Raw genomic sequence first — 23950 nt, 5'->3', positions numbered from 1 at the left:
GATTGGAACCCAGGACCACCAGGCCCTCTTCCTGCTCCCTATATAGCTCACAGAGTTTCTGTCCTGACCCGGGACAGAGGCTTAGGTGGCCAAGCTGCAATAGCCTAGGTGGGAGACTCACCACTTACTAGCAGTGTTGGGGTGAGGCATCTAGTCTTCTTAGGCCTCGGGTCCCTCGTGTGGAACTTGAGGATGATCACAATGCCTATCTCTCATGCCTGAGCCCTCCCAGGAGTCTGATCTCGTGAAGACTTAGCTCATAGCACTCAGGAAAGGGTCGTGACTATTCTGATCACTCCTTATCGTTCAGTTCAGCATCCATGCAGTCATCCTGCCCTCTGCCCATTTGTACTCACACAGCAGCTGCTGAGAACATGGCTGCCGCCCAGTTGGCTGGCTGCCTGCTTTCCAAATATGTATACAGCCCTGTCCTCCGATGCAGAAGAAGTTTTAATATTAGCTACCATTAGCTTTTGCTTTTAGGCCACCCTGGGTTATGGGAAGCCTGGAATATGTGCACGGTAAAGTTTTCATTCAGTCCTGGCTGACTCCTTTCTACTACGACTACTGATACTACTATTAATTTACCTATTTTAGACAGTGCCTCAGGTGGCCTAGGCTGATCTCAAACTCCCTATGTAGCTGAGGATGACCTTGAACCTCTGATCTTCCTGCCTTCACCTCCTGAGTGCTGTGATTACAGGCATGAGTCACCATGCTTAGTTTACGGAGTGCTAAGAATTGAACCCAGGCCTTTAAGCATGCTAGAGAAGCAGTGGACCATATCCTCAGCCTTTGCTCTGGTATGTCTACCTCCACATGAAAGAACATTTAGAAGGCAGCAAAGTATGCCCTTTGTTACACATAATTTCTTTCTTTGTCTCTTCCTTTCTTTCTTTCTTTCTTTCTTTCTTTCTTTCTTTCTTTCTTTCTTTCTTCCTTCCTTCCTTCCTTCCTTCCTTCCTTCCTTTCTTCTTTTCTTCTTTTCTTCCTTCCTTCCTTTCTTCCTTCCTCTCTTTCTTCCTATTGGGTTTTTTTTGTTATGTTTGTTTGTTTGTTTGTTTGTTGAGACAGCGTTTCTCTGCATAGCCCTGGCTGTCCTAGAACTCATTTTGTAGACCAGGTTGGTCTCAAACTCACAAAGATCTGCCTTCTGAGTGCTGGGATCAAAGGCATGCGCCACCATGCCCAGCTATACTTTATTGGCATTTTCTTATTTAAATGACCCTAAGTGATGGATGGGTTTTTCTGTTTGTCTCATTCTTTCTCTTTTTTCTAGCACAGTAGTAAGGAAACGGAACCACATGGAGATTAAGCAGTTAGTAAGTGGTAAAGCCAGAGCTCTGCTGACAAGGCCCAGGTTCTCAGCTGCCTGTATGTACACTGTGTGCCTAGCACGATCACTACCAATCCCCTGATGCTTGTCTCCCTTGAGCTGGTCACTGTGGAATGGCTGTGGGTGAGAGAGCTGCTAAGGAGGTAGTTTGCTTGGCCTAGGCAGGTACCGTGCTGGACCCTACCAGCTTGGTTAGCCCCTGCCCTCAAGGAACTTATGAGAGCACGGGGAAAGAAAGACGTTTTAAAAATCAAGCTCCTGCCAGGCGTGGTGGCTCACGCCTTTAATCCTAGCACTTGGGAGGCAGAGGCAGACGGATTTCTGAGTTCGAGGCCAGCCTGGTCTACAAAGTGAGTTCCAGGACAGCCAGGGCTATACAGAGAGACCCTGTCTTGAAAAACAAACAAACAAACAAACAAACAAACAAACAAACAATCAAGCTCCTTCTTTGCAGCAGGCCCTGTTTGAGTCGCAGCAGTTGGTGTAGTAATACATTCGGTGCTTAACCGAGGTAGATGAGGAAGCTGGCCTGCAGAGAAATGAATAACATGCCCTGGATCACACAGTGGGTGGTAAATCGGGGAGCTAGAAGTGCACAGCATTAGGATATAGGGTGACACTGTCACCCAAGAGGGTACACAGCAACACAGGGAGCACCAGGAGGACGCTGTGGCCCAGTGAAGCACTGGGATACCTTCCTGTGACATTATAACCCAGCGGGGTGCATTACAATGCCACACAGTGCCCAGAGGGTGCACAGCCACTACAAAGCCCCAGGGCACATAGCAATGAGGGACATTTGTATGAAGAAGAGAAGTTTGGCCCACAAGGGGACAAATGGCTTAAGGTCTGACCAAGGTCTGAGAGGAGGTTCTAAGTGAACAGGGTCTTTTTGTTTGTTTGTTTGTTTTTAAGATTTATTTCTTTATTATATACATTGTAGCTGTAGACACACCAGAAGAGGACATCAGATCTCATTACAGATGGTTGTGAGCTACCATGTGATTGCTGGAATTTGAACTCAGGACCTCTGAAAGAGCAGTCAGTGCTCTTAACTTCGAGCCACCTCTCTAGCCTCAGGGTTTTTAAAGAATAAGAAATGTCTTAAGAAGTTGGGAGGTGGTAGAAGAGGAAGAGATGTTTTCTAGATGGAGAAGGACATACACAGAGAACAGTGTGCTCAAGGTTATCAAAATATGCCTGGTGTTATCCACAGATAAGTTATGTGTTAAAGGGATGGCCAGGGTATGGGGGAAGGGCAGGAGAGAGCACAGGTTTGTGAGCAGAGCCTGGGAGCAGGCAGCCCACCCCACACCTCCCTGACACCTTGCAGAGGTGTCAAACAGGCACTGGGAGGTACTAGAATTAGAGAGGTGGCCTTGAAGAGGTCACAGCCGGACAAAGGGTGAACCAGAGTCATCAGAAGGTAAATATCAGCAGAGCATGCTGAATAGTTAGACCAGGGCAGGGCGGCCTAAGTGTCACGACACCGTGGCCAGGGTTTTAGCTTGAGTGACAAAATGGACACAGTTGTCACCTAACATGGTAGTGTAGCTTCCCTGCACCCCGTGCTCTGAGTATGATAAGGACCCAGCCAGAGCTTAGCAGTTAACACTGGTCTCATGAGATAGCTAATAGGGGCAGAGGAAAATGTTGTTCAGAGTACAGATGCAGTGTAACACTAAGCAGGTCTTCTTAAAGAAGGGTCAGCCAGGGCCTGGGAAGATGGCTCAGTGGTTAGGGGTGATGGCTCCTCTTCCAGAGGATGGGGTTCAGTTCCCAGCACCTACATAACAGCTCATAACCATCTGTAATTCCAGTTCTAGGAGATGCAATTCCCACTGTGGCCTCCGTGAGCACTGCATGTATATGATGTACAGGCAGAAGACCAATATACATAAAATAAAAATAAGAGCTAACACCACCACCACCAGTTGTCTGGTCTACTGAGATCTTCAATGTTTGTGGATGTAGGTGGTTGGGGTAGGGGTGGGCATAGGGGTGGGAGTGGGGAGAAATTGGAAGTTGGGGACATCCTGGAGGACAGAAAGGAGGAGGTATAACAGGTGAGTGCTGAGAGAGGTCTCAGGAACATGCATGAGTTTGGGCCAAAAGTGGCATTGCACACACATAGTGTGATGGTTTGTTACAAGTGGCCCAGTAAGTGACACTATTAGGAGGTCTTCTTGGAGTAGGTACCCTTACCCTAGCTGCCTGGAAGCTAGTATTCTGCTAGCAGCCTTCAGATGAAGATGTAGAACTCTCAGCTCTGCCTGAACCATGCCTGCCTGGATGCTGCCATGTTCCCACCTTGATGATAATGGACTGAACCTCTGAAAGTGTAAGCCAGCCCCAATTAAATGTTGTCCTTATAAGACTTGCCTTGGTCATGGTGTCTTTTTGCAGCAGTAAAACTCTAGCTAAGACAGAAGTTGGTACAGGAACTGGGGTCTTGCTGTGATAAGCCTGACCATGCTTTTTTTTGGGGGGGGGGGAGAATGTAGATTTGGGGACTTTGGATTTGGAAAGCCATGGGATGTTTTTAAGTGGGGCTTAATGGGCTATTCTAGAAGGAATATGGAAGACTTTGCCGCTGTGAGTGATTTGAACTTTGCTGACCTAGCCCAAGAGGTTTCAGTGGAGAAGAATTTCAGTATTTGGCCTAGAGACTGTTTTTGTGGTATTTTGGTGAAGAATGTGGCTAATTTTTGCCCTTGTCTGAAGGGTCTGCCTGAGGCTAAGGTGAAGAGACTCAGATTAATTGCACTGACAAAGGAAGTCTCAGAAACACCCATTATAGACTTTTTTCTCTGGTTAAGTCGAATGAAGAGCATTTTAAACAAGCATAGAAAGCCAAGAAAGGGAAAATATAAAATATATGGTTCAAGCATTAAAGGGGCGCCAGGAAGTGAAATGGAGCTGAATCCTGTGTTCAAGGATAGTACATTGAAGTAAGGGAGTGGTGACCTGGGGTGAAGATCCCCCCAAGCTAAGTTTAGGTCCTGGCATGGTAGTCCTTAATCCCAAGAGGCAAAGGCAAGCAGATCTTCGAGTTCAAGGACAGCCTAGAGCATTTTCTAGGTGAAGAAAAACTTAAATCCAGGCTTGGTGGAACACATCTTTAATTGCAGTGCTTAGGAGATAGCCATTCAGATCTCTAAATTCAAAGTCAGTCTACATAGCAAGTTCCAGGACAGCTAAGCTTAGGCACTGAAGGAGTTGGGAAACAGAAAGCTGGTAATAATGAAATGGAACAAGAGGGCTGTGTTCTAGCCCCAGAAAACAGCAAAGCTTGGCAGTTTTGGCCACGTGACTCTGGCTTTCCAGAATAGAAGGAACTACTGGGACAAATGATGCTGTTTAGCTGGAGCTAAGAAAGTAGTGGTGGTTAAGAAGAGACCAGTATCACTGAGGTGAAATCCTCTGGGAAGTGTTTTTTGAGAGCACAAAGAAGCTGTGTTCCAGGAATAGCCAAGGTTGTACCTCTTGCAGCAGCTGTACTTGGTAATGTGTAAGAGTCACCCAGGTGGTGCTGGTTTTGAAGGCCTGAAGGAGTGGTGGAGAACAGCTGGGGCTCCGCACTGTGAGAGGCCATGGAAGGCCATTGGTGAAAGTGCAGCCTCAGTTGTGATTGATGCCCCAGGACTGAAGGGGTCATGCAAAATAAGTTCAGGCTTGGCACCATGAAGAGAGCCGATGAGAGGCTATTGGTGAAGCTTAGCTACAGGGGAAGACCACAGCGTACTGGAGATGCCAGTACCAGTACTGTGTGATGATCACCAAGAATAGCAGCTGCAGTAGAGTGGATCAACCTGAGCTTAGAGTGCTACAGAGGGCAGAGTTGGAGAAGTGACGCCAGCCCTTTGGAGGAGCCCAGAAGATCATGTGTGGATCCCAGACATTGAAACAATAAGCCTTGGAGACCCCACGATTTTCGAAATGCCAGAGCCATGGGTTATCTCCTGAGAAAAGCTGCTAACAGGGAGTGGAACCAGCCTCGGGGAAAGAAGTTTGTTCCAGTCAACAAAGATGAAAAAGGAGCTGGAGATCTGAAATCTGCTTTTATATCAGACATGGAGATGCAGAGTTTAGAGTTTGCTCAGCTGATTTCCTGTCTTGCTTTGGGGATTACAGTTAAGTGATCTCAGAAGAGGCTTTGAACTTTGGACTTCAATATTGTGGAGACTGCTTTAGACTACGGGGACGCTGGAAGTTGGAATAAATGTACTTTATTATTATGCTATGGCTAGGTATGGTCCCCATAGACTCATATGTTTGAATAGCCTATGGGGGCTAGGGAGTGGAATGCTTGGCACAGTAAGTGGCACTATTTGGAGGTATGGCTTTTTTGGAGTAGGTACCCTTGTCCTAGTTGCTTGGAAGCCAGTATTCTGCTAGCAGCCTTCTGATGAAGATGTAGAACTCTCAGCTCCTCCTGCGCCATGCCTGCCTAGATGCTGCCATGCTCCCACCTTAATGTAATGGACTGAACCTCTGAACGTGTAAGCCAGCCCCAATTAAATGTTGTCCTTTATAAGACTTGGTTTAGTCATGCTGTCTCTTCACAGCAGTAAAACCCTAACTAAGACGCATGATATCCGTAGAAACAAGCATAGATGCAAATTACAAAAAAAAAAATAAATAGACAAAATCTAAAATCATACACAAAAACTGAAAAAAAAAAAGTGTCAAATAAAACAGGCTCCTGAAACAGAGCTCGCCCTCCCATGATGCCCCTCAGTCTCCGAGTTGTCACCTTTCCCTTACGTGTGGCTTGCTCTGCCCGCAAAGACCACGTGTGAGAGATTGGAGTTTTTTGTGGCAGTAGAGAAGGCTGGGCTGGGGTCAGAGAGACTGAGGAATGGGCCAACTTCTGCCTAAATTATAGATCACCCAACAGCAGGATACCTCCTGGGGATTAGTGAGGACAAGATGCAGGATTTAAACTTCTGGGGGGTTTGATCTTGGAGCCAAAGTTACCTCACCCTCAAGAGGCCAGCGGGAACCTACCCATGGATGGATGGGTGTGTAGGGTATGGATTCCCAGCAAGGAGAGTGAGCTGAGCCTCAGAGGGCATCCCATCTACCTCTTGCCGACCCAGGCTGAAGCCAAGGCCACCCCCCATCCACTCCTCCTGTTCAGAGGGCTCAGGTCTTTGCGTTTATGCTCCCCTGAGAAGAAGAAAAGGTCAATTTGGCCAATTTACCCTCACTCTTAATGAACACTCTTGAGTCCCTTCCCTCCCTTTGCCCACAGGAAAGTAAGCTAACAATGAGAGCATCCTCCTACTGCTGTTTGAGAAAGGTGAGGGTAGAGGTGGTGGGGTACTGGGAGCTCCGGCTAAGACAGACCCGAGGAGGAGAGTTTGAAAGAAGTCAGCCAGCCGCAGCCAGTTCCATCCTGCCCAGTGGTTATTTATGCAGCATGGAGCCCTTCCAGGCCTCTTCCCCTCAGCTGCCCACTAGGGCATTGATTTCTCTAATGGCAAGCTTCTGCAGTGGAGGGCATTGGCTGCTCTGTCCCAAGCCTTCCTGTGGTCACTAATTATCTGAGGTCCAGAGACTGCACTTCACAAATGGGAAAGTGGAGCCCAGAGGCCCTACTGGGCAGCAAGAGGAGGCTGGCTGTGCATCACTCCTCTGTACCCAGACTTTCTGACTGGCTGTTACTGACTCAAGGGGAAATGGAGGATGGGGAGGTGATCCTCCCAGAGGAGGGGCCGTGAACAAAGACCTAGAGCTGGCAGGTAGGAGGTTTTCTGAGACCCAGAGGAGAGAGAGTCTGCACAGGAAGCTCTTGAGACAGAGGTGACAGCCTCTTTCAGAGGACACAGAACTAACTTGGTCCTGCAGTTACTGTTTTGACTTAGACTGACTGGTTTGGTTTGGGCCGCTGTGGGAACTGCTGTTGGAAACTTGGGGCCCCAACTCCAAGTGCCCTGGGCTATCAGCCTCAAATTAACTGTTTATGCAGGAGCCAGGCTCACCCGCCCCCAACCCCATACAGGGAGCCAGGACACTCAGCCTGGCACCTACCACATACCGGATGCAATCGGGTGAAGATGCCTGGCAGGGTAGTCTTAAATTAAATGAGGACTCAGAAGAGTACCTGGGATAGTCAGACCCAATGGAGAGAGATGGCTGCCTACAGTAGTGCTCAGGATATTCTGCTGGGAGTCAACAATAACCCCTCCCGTCCCCTCCCCTCCCCTACCTCTGCACTCACCACACACACACACACACACACACACACACACACACACACACACACAAGTGGCAGAGACAGAATGTTCTTGGCCCTCAGTGGCTGCCATCAGACAGTTCAGCCCTGTGAGTCTCTCATATAATCTTCACTCTGCACAGAGCCTTCACTTAAAACATCAGAGGAAAACTCAACTTGGGAGGCACTCAAGGGGGTCTGTAATCCATTAAGTCCCCAAGAGAAATCAGGCAGAAGTAATAAAAGTGTATGAAACCAGCTCTGTAAAACATGAAATCCCATCCACACCTCCATTTGTCCTGAGGTCTTACAGGAATATTAAATTATTCATCAAAATTGATCAGAACTAACCACTACCACACACACGTGATCTGCAGCCCTGAAAACATCAGAGGCCTTCAGACTCAAGGTGTGGGAGGGAGAGGGGGCTGTGCTTCCAAGAATGTTCATACCCTCCAGGGAGGGACCAGGACGAAGTCTGAGTCTTCTAGACACTGCAGGAAATCTGTGTTGACTTAATGATAAAAGCTGTGTAGAAAATGGCCTAGTGCACATGCAGTCAGCTTTGTGAGGTTCCTGCAAGCCCAGGTCTGGGAGTGCCCCTTCTCCCAACACTTGTCATGGCCATAGAAAGCCCTATTGGCATCTGGGCTTTCCTTTGGAGTTGGGGCAGAGAGCCTCGTGCTGATAATAGGGCAAGGATTGCCCAACACCCCCTCCCAACCAGTCCTTTGGACAGGACCAATATATCCTCTCTCCCACTCTAACTTCAGTGATGTCAGGGCACAGTTTCCAACACAACTCCTTAGAGAAGGTTTGTGATTCTCCTTTCTCCCGAGTACTTCAGAGTGGCAGTGGTCGGGCTTGCTCAAATACCATGTAAGGTTGAGGATGCGTGAAAGGATAGAGGAGAGAGACGCCCATTTCCCAGCCCACTTAAAGCCTCGGCCAAGGGATGGAATTGGCTGTGGAGGTCTCTGGAGAATCTGGTTGGGATGGGATTTCTCCTTCTGCAGACTGGCCCGACCTAACCTCAATCTCTAGCCCACATGCAGCCTCGCCACTTGGGACTCGCGACTTAGTTCATTCCACAGAGAATTCCCGGCATCTACCGGCCATTCTAGCTCTAGCGACCAATTAAAGTCGCATCTTCCAGGTGGGGGACAGCATAGAGAGAAACTGGCTGGGCAGGTCAAGGTCACAGCGGAAGGCTGAGGCAGGGCGGTGACTAGATGAGTGGGAGGGGTCCTGAAGCTCGGGGCTCCCTCCCGGGGTAGGGAGGGGTGGGGAAGGGAGGTCTCCCAGGACGCGGGGGACACAACTCACCGCCGGGACCACTTGGCCGAGGATCTCCCGAACGGCCGTTTCCACAGAACCCCGTAGAGCTGCACTTTGGTGCTGATGTCCAGCGCGTCCGCGTCCGCCTGCTCCAGGGACGGCGATGGCGACACGGAGTTGGACTTGGATGTGAACATCGTATCTCGAAGACTGTGCCCTGGCCGGGCCCACTCCCTTCGTGGGACTGGAAGGGACAGGGAGGACAGTGGGAAGCAGTGGGCACGGCGAGTGCAGGCAGCTGGGAACGCCGTCGGGGCGCGTATCCCGACGAGCGGAGCGGAGAGCGGAGGGGCGCGGGAAGCTTAGCCAGCGGCTGGGGCGAAGCTCCAGAGCGCTGTTGGCCGGGAGGGAACTCCGCGGGGAGGGCAGCTCCGCCGCAGGCTCGCAGCATCACCCCCCTCCTCCCCTCCCGTGCCTGCAGCCTCAATTCTGGTAGCCTGGATTGGCTGGGAGTGGCAGGTGAGCGGCTCAGGCCGGCAGCGAGCGCCAATCAGGGTTGGCGCCTACTGCAGGAACTAGCTCAGTGAGTCTGCAGGGTCCTGGTCGGTCACTCAGCCCGGGATTTGGCCACTACACCTCCCCACCCCCACTCAGGCGCCCAACGCTCCCCCAGTTCCTTGTGGTCCGTCCTGCCTTCATCAAAACGCTGGCCAGGTATGGTCAGTGATGAGCAGGAGTCACTCCGCTGCCACCTGCTCGCCTCTGGGCGTGGGAGTGGTGTTAGGGAACTGCGCTTGCCATTCCAAACTCCGGCTTTAAACGTCTCGACTAGCCGTTGGATCGTGTTTTTCTCACCTGTAAAGCGGAGACTCTCCTACCTCTTAGGGGGTAGGCTGGTGGTCAGCTAAGACTTCGGTAAGTGCCCAAGGACCAGCCTCGAAAAGAGGTCCCAGTAAGATTCATGGCCCTTCCCTGTCCCCGCCAAGTCTGCCTGGACCAGATCGGATTTCTTTTCCTGACACTTGGCAGTCTGTGTTGGCATTTGGCACTCAGTGTCAATCTCAAACTGTCAATGCAGTTTGTATTCATGATTTATCTGCGCGCCGCCTGTGCTCCCCAGGGCTACCTGTCTACTTCCGCTCTCGGTGTAGTGTAGGCATTTGTTGACCGCGTCACTTTATAGCCAGGCCTTGGGGACTACCTCACCTCCTACTCTGCAAGTGGAAAGACACTCCAAAGGCTGAAGGGTTTGTTTGCATTCTGGGGCCGCTCCCCTCCCTCTCCTCCTTCTGGACTCTTCAAGGTTGGAAAGCCACTGGCCCTCAGTGATTGACCTGTGCCCTTAGCGAAACCACTTTCCTCCCTCGGGATCTGTGATTCCTCTGTGTGAAACCGAGAAGTAAAAAATGCAACAGAACTCGCAAACAAATGGGTAATCTGAGAGCCAAATCGGTTTGCTCAGACTTTATGAATTTGCTCTTCACAAGCAACACTGAGGTATACTTAGTATGTTGGCTCTCGAGGACTAATTTGATAAATGCTTGCACCATGAGACCACCAACCAACACAAGAGAAAGCTCTTTCCAGCCCCTGTACCCTTCTCCAGTCAACCCATAATCACTTTTCTCAGTTTTCACCATTTGCTTAATGTCTTGAAATATTTGACCTGTGTTGTGGTAAATATTACTTGGGGGTTTCTACCCCACCTTAGATCATTAAGTTCCCAAATAAAAGGCACAAAACCTTTATATTTATAAGCCTTAAAGCAATAGAGCTGGGCAGATACCACCCCTCTATGTTATTTTATCTACTTACCTGTCGATAATCTCTAGATATCATTTGTCTTGTTCCTCTGCCTGGGCCACTCTCTAGCTGGCCAGCCCTTAGGGCCATGCACTCATGACCCACAGCCCCCATGGCACTTTCTTCTTCCTCTCTCTCTCCCCAGTGGTTTCTGCCTCAGATCCCAAGTCCTGGTTTCACCAACTTCTTTTCTGCTCAGTTACAGGCTGTGGGCACCTTTATTAACCAATGATGGATAAGTTGGAGGGCAAGGTTTATACAACAAAAGCTGGTATGTGTGAGGACCTTGTCTTGAGGCAATAAGACCTTGGGATACAGAATTTAGCATTTGAGTACAAGCAGCATCAGACTCACCCACCCACTATAGATCTGAATGCCCTAATGGGCATCCTCAGAAGACCTCAGCATCATAGAAAAGTGTTATCTTACCTGCCCAGCTTTTCTTTTCTATAGTCTACAAGACTATATACAAGTCTTACAAGCATTGAACCTGGGGCTTTGTGAATGCCAAGCATGTGCTCTACCATTGAATTACACCTCTGGTCCCTTGCAGGTCCTCAAGTTTATAATCTTGATGCCCAGACACTTTTCATACTTTAGGAATCCCGTTCTTTTTAGATACAAAAACAAAACAAACAAAACTTGCATCAAGAGCCTGTGTTCCCTGGAGTGGGCCATAAACACAAGGAAGCAGAAGGCTCAGGCAGGCACAGGCGCTTTTTCAGGGAAGGAGATGGCCAAGGTACCTGACTTACTTTGAATAGTTATGTGGCTTCTGGGCTGCCTTCCTGGTGCAGCAGTAGCAAGGATGCCAGCCGCAGTGGTAGTCAGACCTGGCTACATGAGACAGCAGCACGTAGTGCTCTGTGGCACTGAGCAGGGTTTGAGGTCTGGCCTTCCTGGTATCCTTTTAGCAAATTCATTCTCTCCTGAATCAGGTCAGTAGCAGCTCTGGCCTCGTAGTAAAGACCAGTGATGAGCTTGTGAACTGTGGCATGAATAGAACCATTCATGAGAAAATCTTCAAGGGGAGGGGCTGAGCAAGCCTGCGGGGGGGGGGGGGGGGTCCTGGAAAATGCTTTGCAATGGAAGACATGGAGCTAGGTTTCTTCCATGACAGAGAGAAAAAAAAAAAACAGTCTGTGCTCGTTTCATCTGCATGCAGCACATCTGGACAGTCCTCAGCCAACAGCACTTAATGGTGGGTAGAAAAACTGTAAGAGGCAAGCAATGAGATAATTTGGTGGTTCTTGTGCCCTTGTCAAACAGCCTTGATGATGCCGGGTCAGGCCCTGGCAGAGCTTTTCCATCCCTCTGTGTTCTCTGGGAGACTTAATGCACACTGAGAGTTCTGTGGAAGACAAAACAAACCAGGGCTGCAGGCCAAGGTCAGGCAGGGCTTCCTAAGCATTATTCTTTCTCTCCCCCTCCCCCACAGGATCTTGCTATGTAGTCCAGCCGACCTCAAATTTGTCATCCTCCTGCCTCCACTTCTAGAGCGCTGCATTTACAGGCCTGTACTACCATGTTTGGCTAGGATTGCGCAGTCGTAGCAATCAGATGAGGCTTGGGTGGAAACCCAGGCTTCCTAAAGGTGTCCCTCCCCCAGGTTTCTGGTTAGATGTAAGCTGTTTTTCCTAATGTGCTGCTTGCCGCTCACCTAATTCAGCTAATTGTGATGAGAAACTAAGGGGGAACATCTTTATTCTTAATTGCATGAATGAGAAAACTCAAGATTAAAGACATTTTCTAGCTCCTAATTTGAATTTGATGAATCATATGTCCCCAGGAATTTATCCATTTCTTCTAGATTTTCCCAAAATTTGGAACACAGGTTTCAAAATATTCCCTAGCGGTCCTGGATGCCAATGTTACCCACTGGAGCAGCACCACACTCCTACCCCAGGCCTTTCATCTTTAACCTTGGTTTTGGAGACAGTGTCTCACTATGTCTGATCCTTGTTGCGATTCTCCCGCCTCAGGCTCCTGAATACTAAGATTCCAGAAGCGTTTTTCTCCTGCATGCTAGGTAAATGAAAAAATGAAAAACAACTGAACAGTGCACTTCAGGGTCTTAGAAAATAGAAGCAAGCCAAACTCCAAACCAGAAGACAGAAAGCAATGAAATAGAAACTAAAAAGATACAAAAACTGAAACAGACTAAAAAGATACAAAAACTGAAACAGTTCTTTTTAATATTTTTAAAGATTATTTACATGTGTGAATGTTTTGCCTGCATGAATGTATGTGTACCACATGTGTGCCTGATGCCCATGGAGGCTAAAAGCGGGCACTGGGCTCCCTGGAACTGAAGTTACAGGTGCTTGTGAGTTACCATGTGGGTGCTGGGAACTGAATTCTTGTCCTCTGCAAGATAGCAACAAACACTCCTAACCACTGGGCCATCTTCCCTGCCCCAGGAGTCAGTTCTTTGAAAGGACAAACAGGATTGACAACTTTTAGCCAAACTCAAAAAAGAAAAGAAAAAAGAAAAAAGAAAAAGAAAAAGAAAAAGAGAAGACTAGGGCTGGAGAGATGGCTCAGTATTTAAGAGCACTGCTCTTCCAAAGGGCCCAGGTTCAATCCCAACACCCACATGGCAGCTCATAACTGTCTGTAACTCCAGTTCCAGGGGATCTGATACCCTCACACAGACACACATGCAGGCAAAACACCAATGAAAATAAATAAATCATTAAAAAGGAAGGAAGGAAGGAAAAAGAAAAGAAAGGAAGGAAGGAAGGAAGGAAGGAAGGAAGAAAGAAAGAAAGAAAGAAAGAAAGAAAGAAAGAAAGAAAGAAAGAAAGAAAGAAAGAAAGAAAGAAAGGCAGTGGTGGCACACGCCTTTAATCCCAGCACTCGGGAGGCAGAGGCAGGCGGATTTCTGAGTTTGAGGCCAGCCTGGTCTACAGAGTGAGTTCCAGGACAGCCAGGACTACACAGAGAAACCCTGTCTCAGAGAAAAAAAAAAAAAAAAAGAAAGGAAGGAAGGAAGAAAGAAAGGGAAAAAAAGAAAGGAAAATTAGAACGGCATATACTGTCAATCCCAGCAGGAGTTACACAGCTAGGCTTTTCCTGAAACATGGTGGACCTATGCGAGCAGAGTGAGGACAAGCAGCCAACTGGCTCTTTGCCCATGCTTGTGCTCCAGCATGCTGTCTGCTCGGTTTGGAGATTCTTTCCTGCGTCTGCAGCTCTTCTGGGTATGAGCTACTTCAGGGGAGGGACAGAGCACGGAGGCACTTGGCAAATGCACACTGCGTTGATGCATCTTTGCTCAGTTCCTGGTCAGGTGCTGTGGTTTTCTGCTTTGGTTGGCCAACCAAATGGAGACCAATGTCTCGGGCGCTTGGCTTCCCCTCCTCTCTAAAACAGAATTGGCAGAGTGCCTGAGAATGGCTGTGGAAGCCACCGTTCAAGGCCAGGCTTGGAGTGTCTGCCAGAGCATCGGAACTTTGCCTAGACATTAGCTGTGAGAACCGAGGTTAAACCCTGGGCTTCTGAGGGCCTTTCTTACCCTCCAGTCCCAGCTAGACACATGCATTTTCCACTTGAACTCTCTTCCACACATTAGGGTCCTCCAGAGTCCAGGCTTACTGGCTGTCCCTCATCTGATCTCCATGCCCAAAGTCAACCATATGTGTTAGCATCATATCCTCTGCTGATCACCACTGCTTTGACCTGGTTCCCAACTCCTGACCTTCTACTGTAATACCTCCCACAGTCTGCCCCCGCCACACACCACACCCCCATCGGGTCTCACCCTAACCCTACCCCAACACTCTAGCCACACCAGTTCTGATGTTCTGCAGGCTGTCGTATCTGTTTGTATCTTTTCTCCATTTGCCCTTCCCTCGTCTAGAAGGCTGTCCTTCTTCCTTCTTTGTCCTCTTAGACTCAGGTCAAATGACTCTGGTCATACCTTTCCCGTGTCACTTCCTTGGAGTGTTCTATTCCTTCTGTGGTTGGACTTTCTGCAAAGAGGGATTGTTGTTCAGGGTGTGGCTGCCTCCAGGGTAACCTTGGAGAGAAACTGTGTTCTAGTTTCTTTCCTGTTGCCATGATAAAATACTCTGACAAAAAGCAACATAAGGGGAGAAGGGTTTATTTCTCTTATAATTCCAAATTATGGTTCATTTTGGGTAAGTCAAGGCAGGAACTCAAGGAGCCAATCATGTCACGTCCCTGACCAAGAGCAGAGAGCATCGTTGCTTGTTGGCTTGCTTGCTTGCTTAATACTCTGCTAGCTTTTTTGATTCACACAGGCCAGAGCCCAGCCCATGGAATGACAGTACCATCCACCAGTTAACAGTCAGGCCAACCTTCCACAGGAATGCCTCCAGTGGGCCAACCTGATCTGGATAAGTCCTCACTGAGACTTTCTTCCAGATGGTTCTAGCTTGTGTCTGGTTGACGGTTAGAACTAAGCATTGCTGGAGGTAAAATGGGGTCCATAGACCACAGGACAGCACCAAGCCTGCAAGCTGAAGGCAGAGGAGGCAAACAAGAGCATCACATGGATATGGAAGATGGCTGCCTTGACTGGATGAGGAGGATCCCCCACAGGCCCTGCAGGAAGGCTTGCCTGCCCAGGGGAAGCTCAGCTGAAGCCACCCTGCTACCCTGTGAGAGCGCTCCCTGCCTTGGCTCCCTTGGCAGATTCGTCTGTTCTCATCATCAGGTGATCTGTTGCCCTAACTACCCACAGGTGCTCACACCCAAGGATGCCAGCGTGGATGTTTCTGGGGGTAGCTGCACCACTGGCCTGCCACCCTCTAACACTAATATGGGCTTTTGGAACCCCAAGGCATCACTGGAGCAGCAGACCTCTCAGAAATGCTTATGATGCTGTCCCTTGAGGGTACTATGTGGATTAAAATACACATTTTAATTTAGCTTCAAAGAACATGGATATTTTATTTTGGGTTTGGGCAGGTATGTTGAGATATGTTGGCTAGTAAACCTATAAGCCATTTATTGTTATAATCTCACACATTCCCAAAACATCCCTGAGTGAGAGCCAGGGGGTTGGTCCCTCATGTAGAACTGAATAAAGAATTTATCAGGCCGAATAGCAGAGATTAGGCACCGGCATTAGCTCCATCTTCTCTCAATAGAAAGGCTGACAGTAAATACTGAAACCCTCTAGATTCATCTATCAAAAGGGAGCCCTGTAGCAGGGTGTGGTGGAACATACCTGCAGTCCCAAAAACTGGAAGCCTAAAGCAGGTGGACCATGAATTCAAGGTAAGACCCTGCCTTAAGTGGGGAGAGGGCCTTCCAATACTCAACACTGTATTAGCTTGGAGTGTTGTACAAATCCCAAGGAAAGTTAACTTCTGGTTCTCAAAGTATTACATAAATTTTTGTCTATGAGCCGGGTGTGGTGGCGCACGCCTTTAATCCCAGCACTCAGGAGGCAGAGGCAGGTGGATTTCTGGGTTCGAGACCCTGGTCTACAAAGTGAGTTCCAGGACAGTCAGGGTTACACAGAGAAACCCTGCCTGGGGTGGGGGTTGGGGGGAAGATCTGAACTCCAAGACCTAAGCATGGACAACAACTTTAGGAACAGGTCTCCAAGGCTCCATGAAATGAGAGTTTAAGAACCAGCAAATGGGACTACATCAGACTGAAAAGCTGCTGAATGCAAAGGAAACAAAGATCAGAATACAGAGACAGCAAACAGGTTAAACAACCTCTTGTTGGTTCTTCATCCGCCAGATGGTTAATATCCAGAATATATAAATAACTGGATAGAAGTATCTAAAGGACAAACAATGTAACCAATAATTGAACAAGGGAACTGGACAGACACATCTTAAAAGGCATGCAAATTGACAACAAATGCGTGAAAAAATATTTGATGTGAAAATCCGATGTCTCTGGCCATCAGGAAAATAAGTCTAAACACCAAGATTTCACCTCACTCAGATGACCATCCTCCAAAACAACAGCTGACTCTGGCAAAGATGGACCAAAGCAAAGCCTACATTATTGGTAGGAACACAAACTGTTAAACCACCATGTCACCATGGAGGTTCGTCAAAAATACTTACCAGATGATCTGGCAAGTCCTGAGTATACAAAGGAAGGAATTAAACTTAACATACAGAAGACATACCTACACACCCATATTTACTATGGACAGCACCATGCACAACAGCCAAGTTATGGAATCAGTTTAGCTACTTATCAACAGATGGTTAAGGAAAATGTGTGTGGAGCTGGCAGTGGTGGCTCATGCCTTTAATCCCAGCACTGCACTTGGGAGGCAGAGGCAGGAGGATCTGTGAGTTTGAGACCAGCCTGGTCTAGAGTGAGTTCCAGAACAGCCAGGACTACACAGAGAAACCCTGTCTCAAACAAACAAACAAACAAACACCCAGTAAATAAATAGATAGATGAGGAGAGGGGGAGGAGGAGGGAGGGAGGGAGATGAAAAGGGAGGGAGGGGGAGAGAGAGAGAGAAAGAATAAGAATGTGTTATCTGGTCATAGAAATTTGCAGGAAAATGGGTGGAACTGGAGATCATGGTGCTATGCACAATAAGCTAGACTTAAAGGCAAATACTACATCCTAACCCAGCTCTGACCTCAATTTTTAAAAACATCACCCACCCCACCACCCGAGTCCCTTGTGGGGCACACGCCTTTAATACCGGGACCAGGAGAAACATTGAATCTGCAGCCTGGCTTTCATAGTGAGTTCCAAGTAAATTAGGACCATACAATGAGATCCTGTCAAAAAGAGTAAAATCTAACAAAGAAACCATGCATGCAGAAGGCAGATTATTTGAGGAGGCAGGAGAAAGGGGGAGGAGGGACAACAGAAGGTAATATAGGGTGAATATAATTAACATACATTGTGTATGCATGCATACAAACATAATGAAATCCATTCTCTCATGCAATTAATATCACTAATATTTTTTGAGTTGGGGTCTCATGCAAACCAGGCTGTCCTTGAACGAGGTGAAGGATGACCTTGAACTTGTGATTCTCCTGCCTCCATCTCCTGAGTGCTAGATTACAGGCCCCAGCTACCAATTTTGTTTTCAGAGACTTGAGTTTCACTCCATAGTCCACCTTGAACTCATGGCAGTCTATCTGCTTCTGCCTCAAGAGTGCTAAGTCATGAACATGCCATGAAAAATAAATACAATAAATATATGCCATTAATAAATACAATTTAAAAAAATAAAGAACTCCACATACTCTGATGACTCAGTGGGTAAAAGTGCTTGTGGCTTGTCAAACAGGCCTGGCAGTCCAAGTTTGAGCCAACCCAGGGTAGCAGAGACTTCTGAGAGTCATTCTCTGACCTCCACACTGAGGCATATATCTCTGCTTGCCCCCTGTGACCCCCTCAGGCCTAATTCAAAAGCCAGCACTTCTATTTAAGTATCTCTTTGCAGACACAACTGATCATAGCAGTTACACTCACACAGCACCCTGCCCTTGAAAAGGGTGGATGATCCACTTGCCTGCTTCTCTCTTCCGGCATAGCTACGCTCATAAATTATATCTGCTATGAGCAGCAAGAGGGGTGGTGGTTATCACTGAATTTGTCTTTTGGAGCAGATGGCATTCTGGGTTCCTCATGTCTCCTCCCTCTCCCCTCCTCTGCCTATAGGATACCTTTCTTCTGTCCTTTACAACTTTCCATTACCTCAAAATGTTTACATTTCATTTTTATTTTGTTTGGAGGGGGCACGCACACATACTATGGTACACACGTGGAGGTCATAAGTCAACTCATGAGTGTTGATTCTCTCCTTCCACCAAGTGGATCTCAGGGACTCAACTCAGCCATTAGACTTGGCAGCAGGTGCCTTTACCAGCTAAGATATCCTGATGGCCACCATTTTTGTGCATCAAGTGTGGTTGCCAAACACAAACGCTGCCGATGTGTAAGTAAAGAGCCACTCACATAAGGTATGCGCTAATAAAAATTTAATATCATAAAACAAATCAGAAAACAGCGATTTTAAACCATTCACAATTAAAGTGGAAAGACACAAAATTATAAGGCAGCCATCCATGGAATGAGTTTATGTGTACAAAGGATCCAGAAAAGGGGACATTTTAAAAAAATCACTGTTTAGGCCACCAAACCAGGGGAATCGTGGTGTTACCATCCCATTAGAGTCCCAGTTTACAGGAAGACACACGAGACAGAGAGCAAAGCCAGTCTCTGTGCTTAGCTACTGTGGGGGACTGAACACATGTAAAGAAGTCCTACATGTCTGCTGGTCCTTTCCCACCAGTCCCCATCTTCAGGTCTCCTGAGCTGAACTTCAATGTCTCAAGTAGAAAAGGGTTGCAGTTGTATAATATTTCGACCAGTGTTCTTCAGGGGTGAGTCCCACTCTGCAATGAACAGAAGTCTGCCGCAAGGACCCTCTTGCCGAATGACTGTGATGCAATGGTCTGGGGCTCTGACCCAAAAAAGACAGGAGGGTCTTAGAGGCTTGTGCTATTGACATACAGTCCCATGTTCAGAACTTCACTAGCATGAGGAGCAGGGCAAACAACACTGTCACTGCTCTGTCCCTCCTATCTCTAATCCTTGAAAACAGAACCAGCCAGTTCTATTTCCCTTTCTATAAGAACAGACCCTCCTTTTCTTCTAATGATCCAACCCCCAGGTCAGTAGAACTGGCTCTTCTGAACTGAGAATCTGAGGACTGAGGTGAAGCAGGGGAGAGGACACTGTCTCAGTGGGTAGTACCGTTCCAACTGCTGACATGTCCAGGCCGGGAAGTCTGCTTGTAAGGATGCAAGCTGGCGACAGTGCACACAGAAAGCAGAGTCAAATGGGACATCACTGCCCTGCTGACTTAGAGACTGGCAACACTGGGAACTGGGGAGGGGAGGGTGCTCCGAATCTGAAGACCATCTAGATTCTGGGAGAAAGGGACTCCAAGCCCAATTAAGACTGCTTTGGTCATGAGGAAGGAGGGCCCATGCTTTTCATCAGTTGCTTCTTTGGTAGCCCATAATTCCACTTGTAATTGTGGCAGCAGCTTAAGTATCACCAATGTGTTCAAATGTGTTTGCGCATTAAGGCATCCACACCTCCAGAGGGAGTCTTAAGGAGGAAGAAAATGGAACTGAAATGTGTTGTAAAGTGACCAAGGTGGCTGCTCTGGGGGCACTGCCTGCCACATGAGCAACCTCCCCCCACTAACAGAGGCCTCTGCATGGTTCCTGCTGCCTCTAATGCATTTGAGCCCTATTTAGAGTCACATGGCTATCTGAGCCTGCTGGGCAGGGAAGGGATGCACTGTCCACAGGCAATAAATAGTTCCAGGCCTGGAAAGGCCCCAGCTTTGGAAAGTTCACTATGACTGAGGCCCGGAGGGGAAGGCAGATTTGGAAGTTTGATGGTTCAGTCCTTGCCAGAGTCCAAGGCCCTACCCAACATGATATTCTGGCCAAACTTAGAGTGAGATGGCAAGGCACTGCTGAACGAAAGAGGCTCTGGCCAGGACAACATCTCTGACCACTGCATGGAGCGAGATGACAGAAGCTACATCTACCCAAATCAAACCAGACACAGGGAACTTCTAGAGAGATCAAGACATCTGTACTTTGGAAGGACTAGATGAGCCCAAACCTTTCCGAGTCACCTGTTTGTGCCTAATCAAGAGAGTCACCCACACCCCACACTGCACACATTAACACTTTAGCATGGGATGCAATGGGCACCAGCTCCACACAGAACTGCATCCCATTTCTGCTTTCTTCACTGCAGCCAGCAGAGGGCACACATGTTTAATCCCATAACTGCTGGCTGACCTAGTGACAATTTAGGAGAGAAAGAAAGAAAACTACAGGCATGCTGGCATAGGTGTCATAGAAAAATACAAATGACTGCACTCACTGATCTGAAGAAACTAGTCTTGGCTCCCTCTTTATGTAAAGTGTTTTTGAAATGGTACAGAAAATATAAATACAGTATTATACACTTATCTGACTAGGATTTATTCAGATTTTGGCAAACATGGAAGAATTACCTCTGTTGGATACTTTTGCTGTCTCAATTGCTTAAATTATCAGAGTACTAGTGACTGTGTCAACTCCCACCAGGAGGTGACATTTTTGAGGGTGTAATAAGGTTGTACTTGACACAAAGGTAACTTAGTTACAGGAAATGAAGAATAGACAGTGCTGTCTTCATCATCATGGTTCAAGTAGTGAGAATCCACCTCACACAGGACTGACATCACCAGGAGCAGTAGTACTACACAATGGGGGCAGGGAGAGCGCAGGGAAGAGTGGGATGCAGACATGATTGCAAGGAGATTGAGACCAGCCAGCAGCGGATACTCCCCTCTGATACAGCCCTACCGTCTCCTGCACAGGAGCTAGGGAGAAGGAAGAAATGCTCTCCACCCTGGGCAAGGGCTCAGTCAGAGGGACTGCTGACTGCTAAAAGAAATACTTAGAACAGCAGTTCTCAACCTGTGAGTCACGACACCCAAAGGGGTGGCATATCGATATCCTGTTATCAGACATTTACATTATGATTCATAACAGTAGCAAAATTACAGTTATGAAGTAGCAACAAAATAATTTCATGGCTGGGAGGGCACCAGAACATGAGAAACTGTATTAAAGGAATGCAGCCTTCAGAGGGTTGAGAACCACCAACCACCGACTTAGAAGAAAAGGACAACATACTTTGTAATAGTGTTACTTTTTAAAAAGGTTACTACAAGATGTCAGTAACTATCCAAATTCCCAGAAAAATTAACACCCCTTAATTTCATTGTGAACATACTGTTCTTGATGGAAACCCTGGGCCTGAACAGAATCTGGCTACTAAGAGTGTGCTGTAGACAAGTATTCTGCAAAGGACACTTTAAAAAAAAAAATGCTATATGATAACAGACCCCTCTTCCAAAGCCAGCCCCTTAGAAGGAAGGGCAGGCTTTGTTTAGGGAGGCACGTGCAAAGGAGTTGTTGAAGACTCTAAACACCCCTTTTGATGGATGTTTCTTTTTTGGGTTCAGTTCAGCTTATGTCTCCTGCCCTTATTTTCCTTATTCTAACCTCAAATTAGTTGCCATCGTCTTTAGCATCTAAGGGATGTGTGTTCCCACCTTCTCTCATGGCATGTGGCACAGATGCTAAAGCACCAGTCTTACATGGTGAGAACCATGTTAAAAACCAATGGGTAAAGTGGCAGAGCCTCTAAACTAAGGGGAAAAACTTTAGCTTTACAGAACACTGCAGTTTCATAATTACTATTTCACTGTATGAAGTTCTCCACTTTTCTTTAAAACTAAATTCCATCTTCCCTGAGAATAGGGTTAAGAGAAACATCAAAACTCAATATATCAAAGTCCCTTTAAAAGACAACACAAAGTCTTTGTCTAATTCTGATGTTCCTGCTGTACGCTGTTCCACTTCTCCACGATTGACTCTCATCTCCCTCGGACTCTAGGAACACGGGTGGAGATGGGCGAGGCGAGACAAGACACTGAGGAAGTGAGGAGCGTCACACACTTGCTCTTCTTCCCAGATGGCAATGGCCGTGGACTGAGGCTGGAACCTGAATGGTTAATGCTGGTGTCCTATTGATAGGATGAGCGGGATGAGGCAACCCAGAACCAGGGCTGCCACCTCAAGGCGGCTGAGGCCTCTCCCTCCAGTGGTATCAGGTTTGTGGCTGTGCCCCATTCCACCCACTTCAGGGAGGACATGGACGGTGGCAACATAAAGAAATGTCCCAGCAGAGAAAAGCATGGCCACTCCAGTGGCATTGACCTCTGAAAGGGCTTCTTTACTGCTCTGTGAATTAGAAGAGATTAGAATTAGAATTAAAACAAGCCACCTCAAAGTTAGAGACAGGAAGATGTCCCAACTAAATCTGAATATTAATACCTTGTGCTGCTTGGTACATGGATACGTCTTGAGATTGGAAATTCTGTCATTTATGGGGAGGTCTTAAATAAAGGTTTAAGAACACCAGTGACACATACAATCACAACTTAAAAATTTATTTGAAATTCACAATGTTTATTATACAGATACTATGATTTGAGAAAATAATGAAATAATAAAATCAAGCTAATTAACATATTTACTACTTCAAATGTTCATGATTTGCAAGGAGAACATTTAGCCTTAGATTTTGAAATGAAAGCTTTATTCCCTAGATTGCTTTTCAAAGCGCTTTCAAGCACTGCCTAGGAGGCCTCACTTGCATCTCTAAGATGGAATCTTAGAATTTTAGGCATTTGTTCTATTATTTAGCCAGTGTCCTCTGTGTTACCAAGCCAGGCGCTTAAGACACAGACTGCCCAAGATGCAATAGAGGCAGCCGTCTCTTAATTTGAGGCCAGCCTGGTCTACATTGTGAATTCTGGGACAGTCAGAGCTACACAGACTTTCCCAGACGCAGCATATCACTCCATGCTTCCAGAATTATCAGGAGTTTTCTTCATGAGAGTCAGTGAAGTGCTGGTGTCGTGTGGTTTTTAAAGGGACCATCGGGTGGGGAGGTGACAGAGTATTTGCCCAGCATATGCAAGACCCTGGGCTTAATTAATCCTTAGCATCAAAAGCAGGTGTGTGTGTGGGGATAGCCTATAAAGAACTATCCATTGCTCTTAAGGCAAAAGGCCCTGTGTAAGACTCATTTGTTAGACTCAACAACCAACAGACCCTGAGTAACAGAATCGAACCACTCGTTAACCATTTCATTATCTACGTATAATGTCTTAAATCTTTCCCTTTCCTTCCTTTTTATTTTTTTAAATGTGAAAAGAACAGAAAGGAAAAAGGCAAAGAAAGAAAAAGTGGTCTGGGGATATAGCTCAGTGGTAGAGTGCTTCGCAGGGATGTGGGAGGCCGTGGGTTCATTCCCACCAACCAGCCAACCAACAGAAAACCAGAAGAGTCAGTATTCCTTTTAACACATTTATTGTCTTATATGATGATGAATCAGTGACCTTCTGAGGAAGCATGGGGGAAAGCAGTTCCTTCCATGCAGTCCTGGCTAGGCTGATACTAAGATTTCCCCGTAGATTCTACTCACTGACTCTAGGGAAACTAGGAAGGGTGGTTGATGTGGAGAGAATTATAAGGTGTGGAAATGGGAGCATGTGAGCTCTAAGCTGAAGACTGACATCTCAATTCTGAAGCTATGCTCAGGTGTAAAGAACTAAGAGAAATGGAATCACAGCTGCCTACAGCCATCTTTGCTCCAGCTCTGGAGGCCCCTGACTGGATTGTCTTGCATGCTTCCTATGTCTGCACTAAATGTTGGGTGGTGGGCAGGAGAGAGCTCAGGGGTTAAAGCAC

The 23950-nt window shown here is 47.3% G+C and overlaps 2 protein-coding genes and 1 long non-coding RNA gene across 9 annotated transcripts in view; 1 reads left to right on the top strand and 2 right to left on the bottom strand.

Annotated features, from left to right (window-relative positions):
- Plekhd1 (pleckstrin homology domain containing, family D (with coiled-coil domains) member 1) overlaps positions 1 to 9309 on the bottom strand; it is a 31616-nt gene extending 22307 nt beyond the window's left edge. The window contains exon 1 of one of the 3 annotated variants that reach the window (NM_001177503.1): positions 8883 to 9309. In NM_001177503.1, the coding sequence (NP_001170974.1) occupies positions 8883 to 9031 (149 nt within the window). In that variant the 5' untranslated portion in view covers positions 9032 to 9309. The remainder of the gene's footprint in view (positions 1 to 8882) is intronic. The other 2 variants (XM_006515683.4, XM_030246650.1) reach the window with 2 other exon arrangements.
- Positions 7958 to 15535, top strand: Plekhd1os (pleckstrin homology domain containing, family D (with coiled-coil domains) member 1, opposite strand). Its single transcript, NR_037995.1, has 3 exons — positions 7958 to 7965; positions 9450 to 9749; positions 14903 to 15535. It is a non-coding gene; the product is annotated as a pleckstrin homology domain containing, family D (with coiled-coil domains) member 1, opposite strand (long non-coding RNA).
- Positions 15536 to 18567: 3032 nt separating this feature from the next.
- The window catches only part of Slc39a9 (solute carrier family 39 (zinc transporter), member 9), a 39460-nt gene continuing 34077 nt past the window's right edge, over positions 18568 to 23950 (bottom strand). For 2 of the 5 annotated variants that reach the window (XM_017315121.2, XM_006516032.4), the window contains one exon: positions 18573 to 22435. In XM_017315121.2, the coding sequence (XP_017170610.1) occupies positions 22205 to 22435 (231 nt within the window). In that variant the 3' untranslated portion in view covers positions 18573 to 22204. Of the gene's footprint in view, positions 22436 to 23950 lie in introns of all 5 variants that reach the window. The other 3 variants (XM_006516034.4, NM_026244.2, XM_006516033.4) reach the window with 3 other exon arrangements.

This window comes from Mus musculus, chromosome 12, assembly GCF_000001635.26.
Source record: "Mus musculus strain C57BL/6J chromosome 12, GRCm38.p6 C57BL/6J".
Classification (NCBI taxonomy): domain Eukaryota; kingdom Metazoa; phylum Chordata; class Mammalia; order Rodentia; family Muridae; genus Mus; species Mus musculus.
This window is presented reverse-complemented; position numbering and strand designations above follow the sequence as displayed.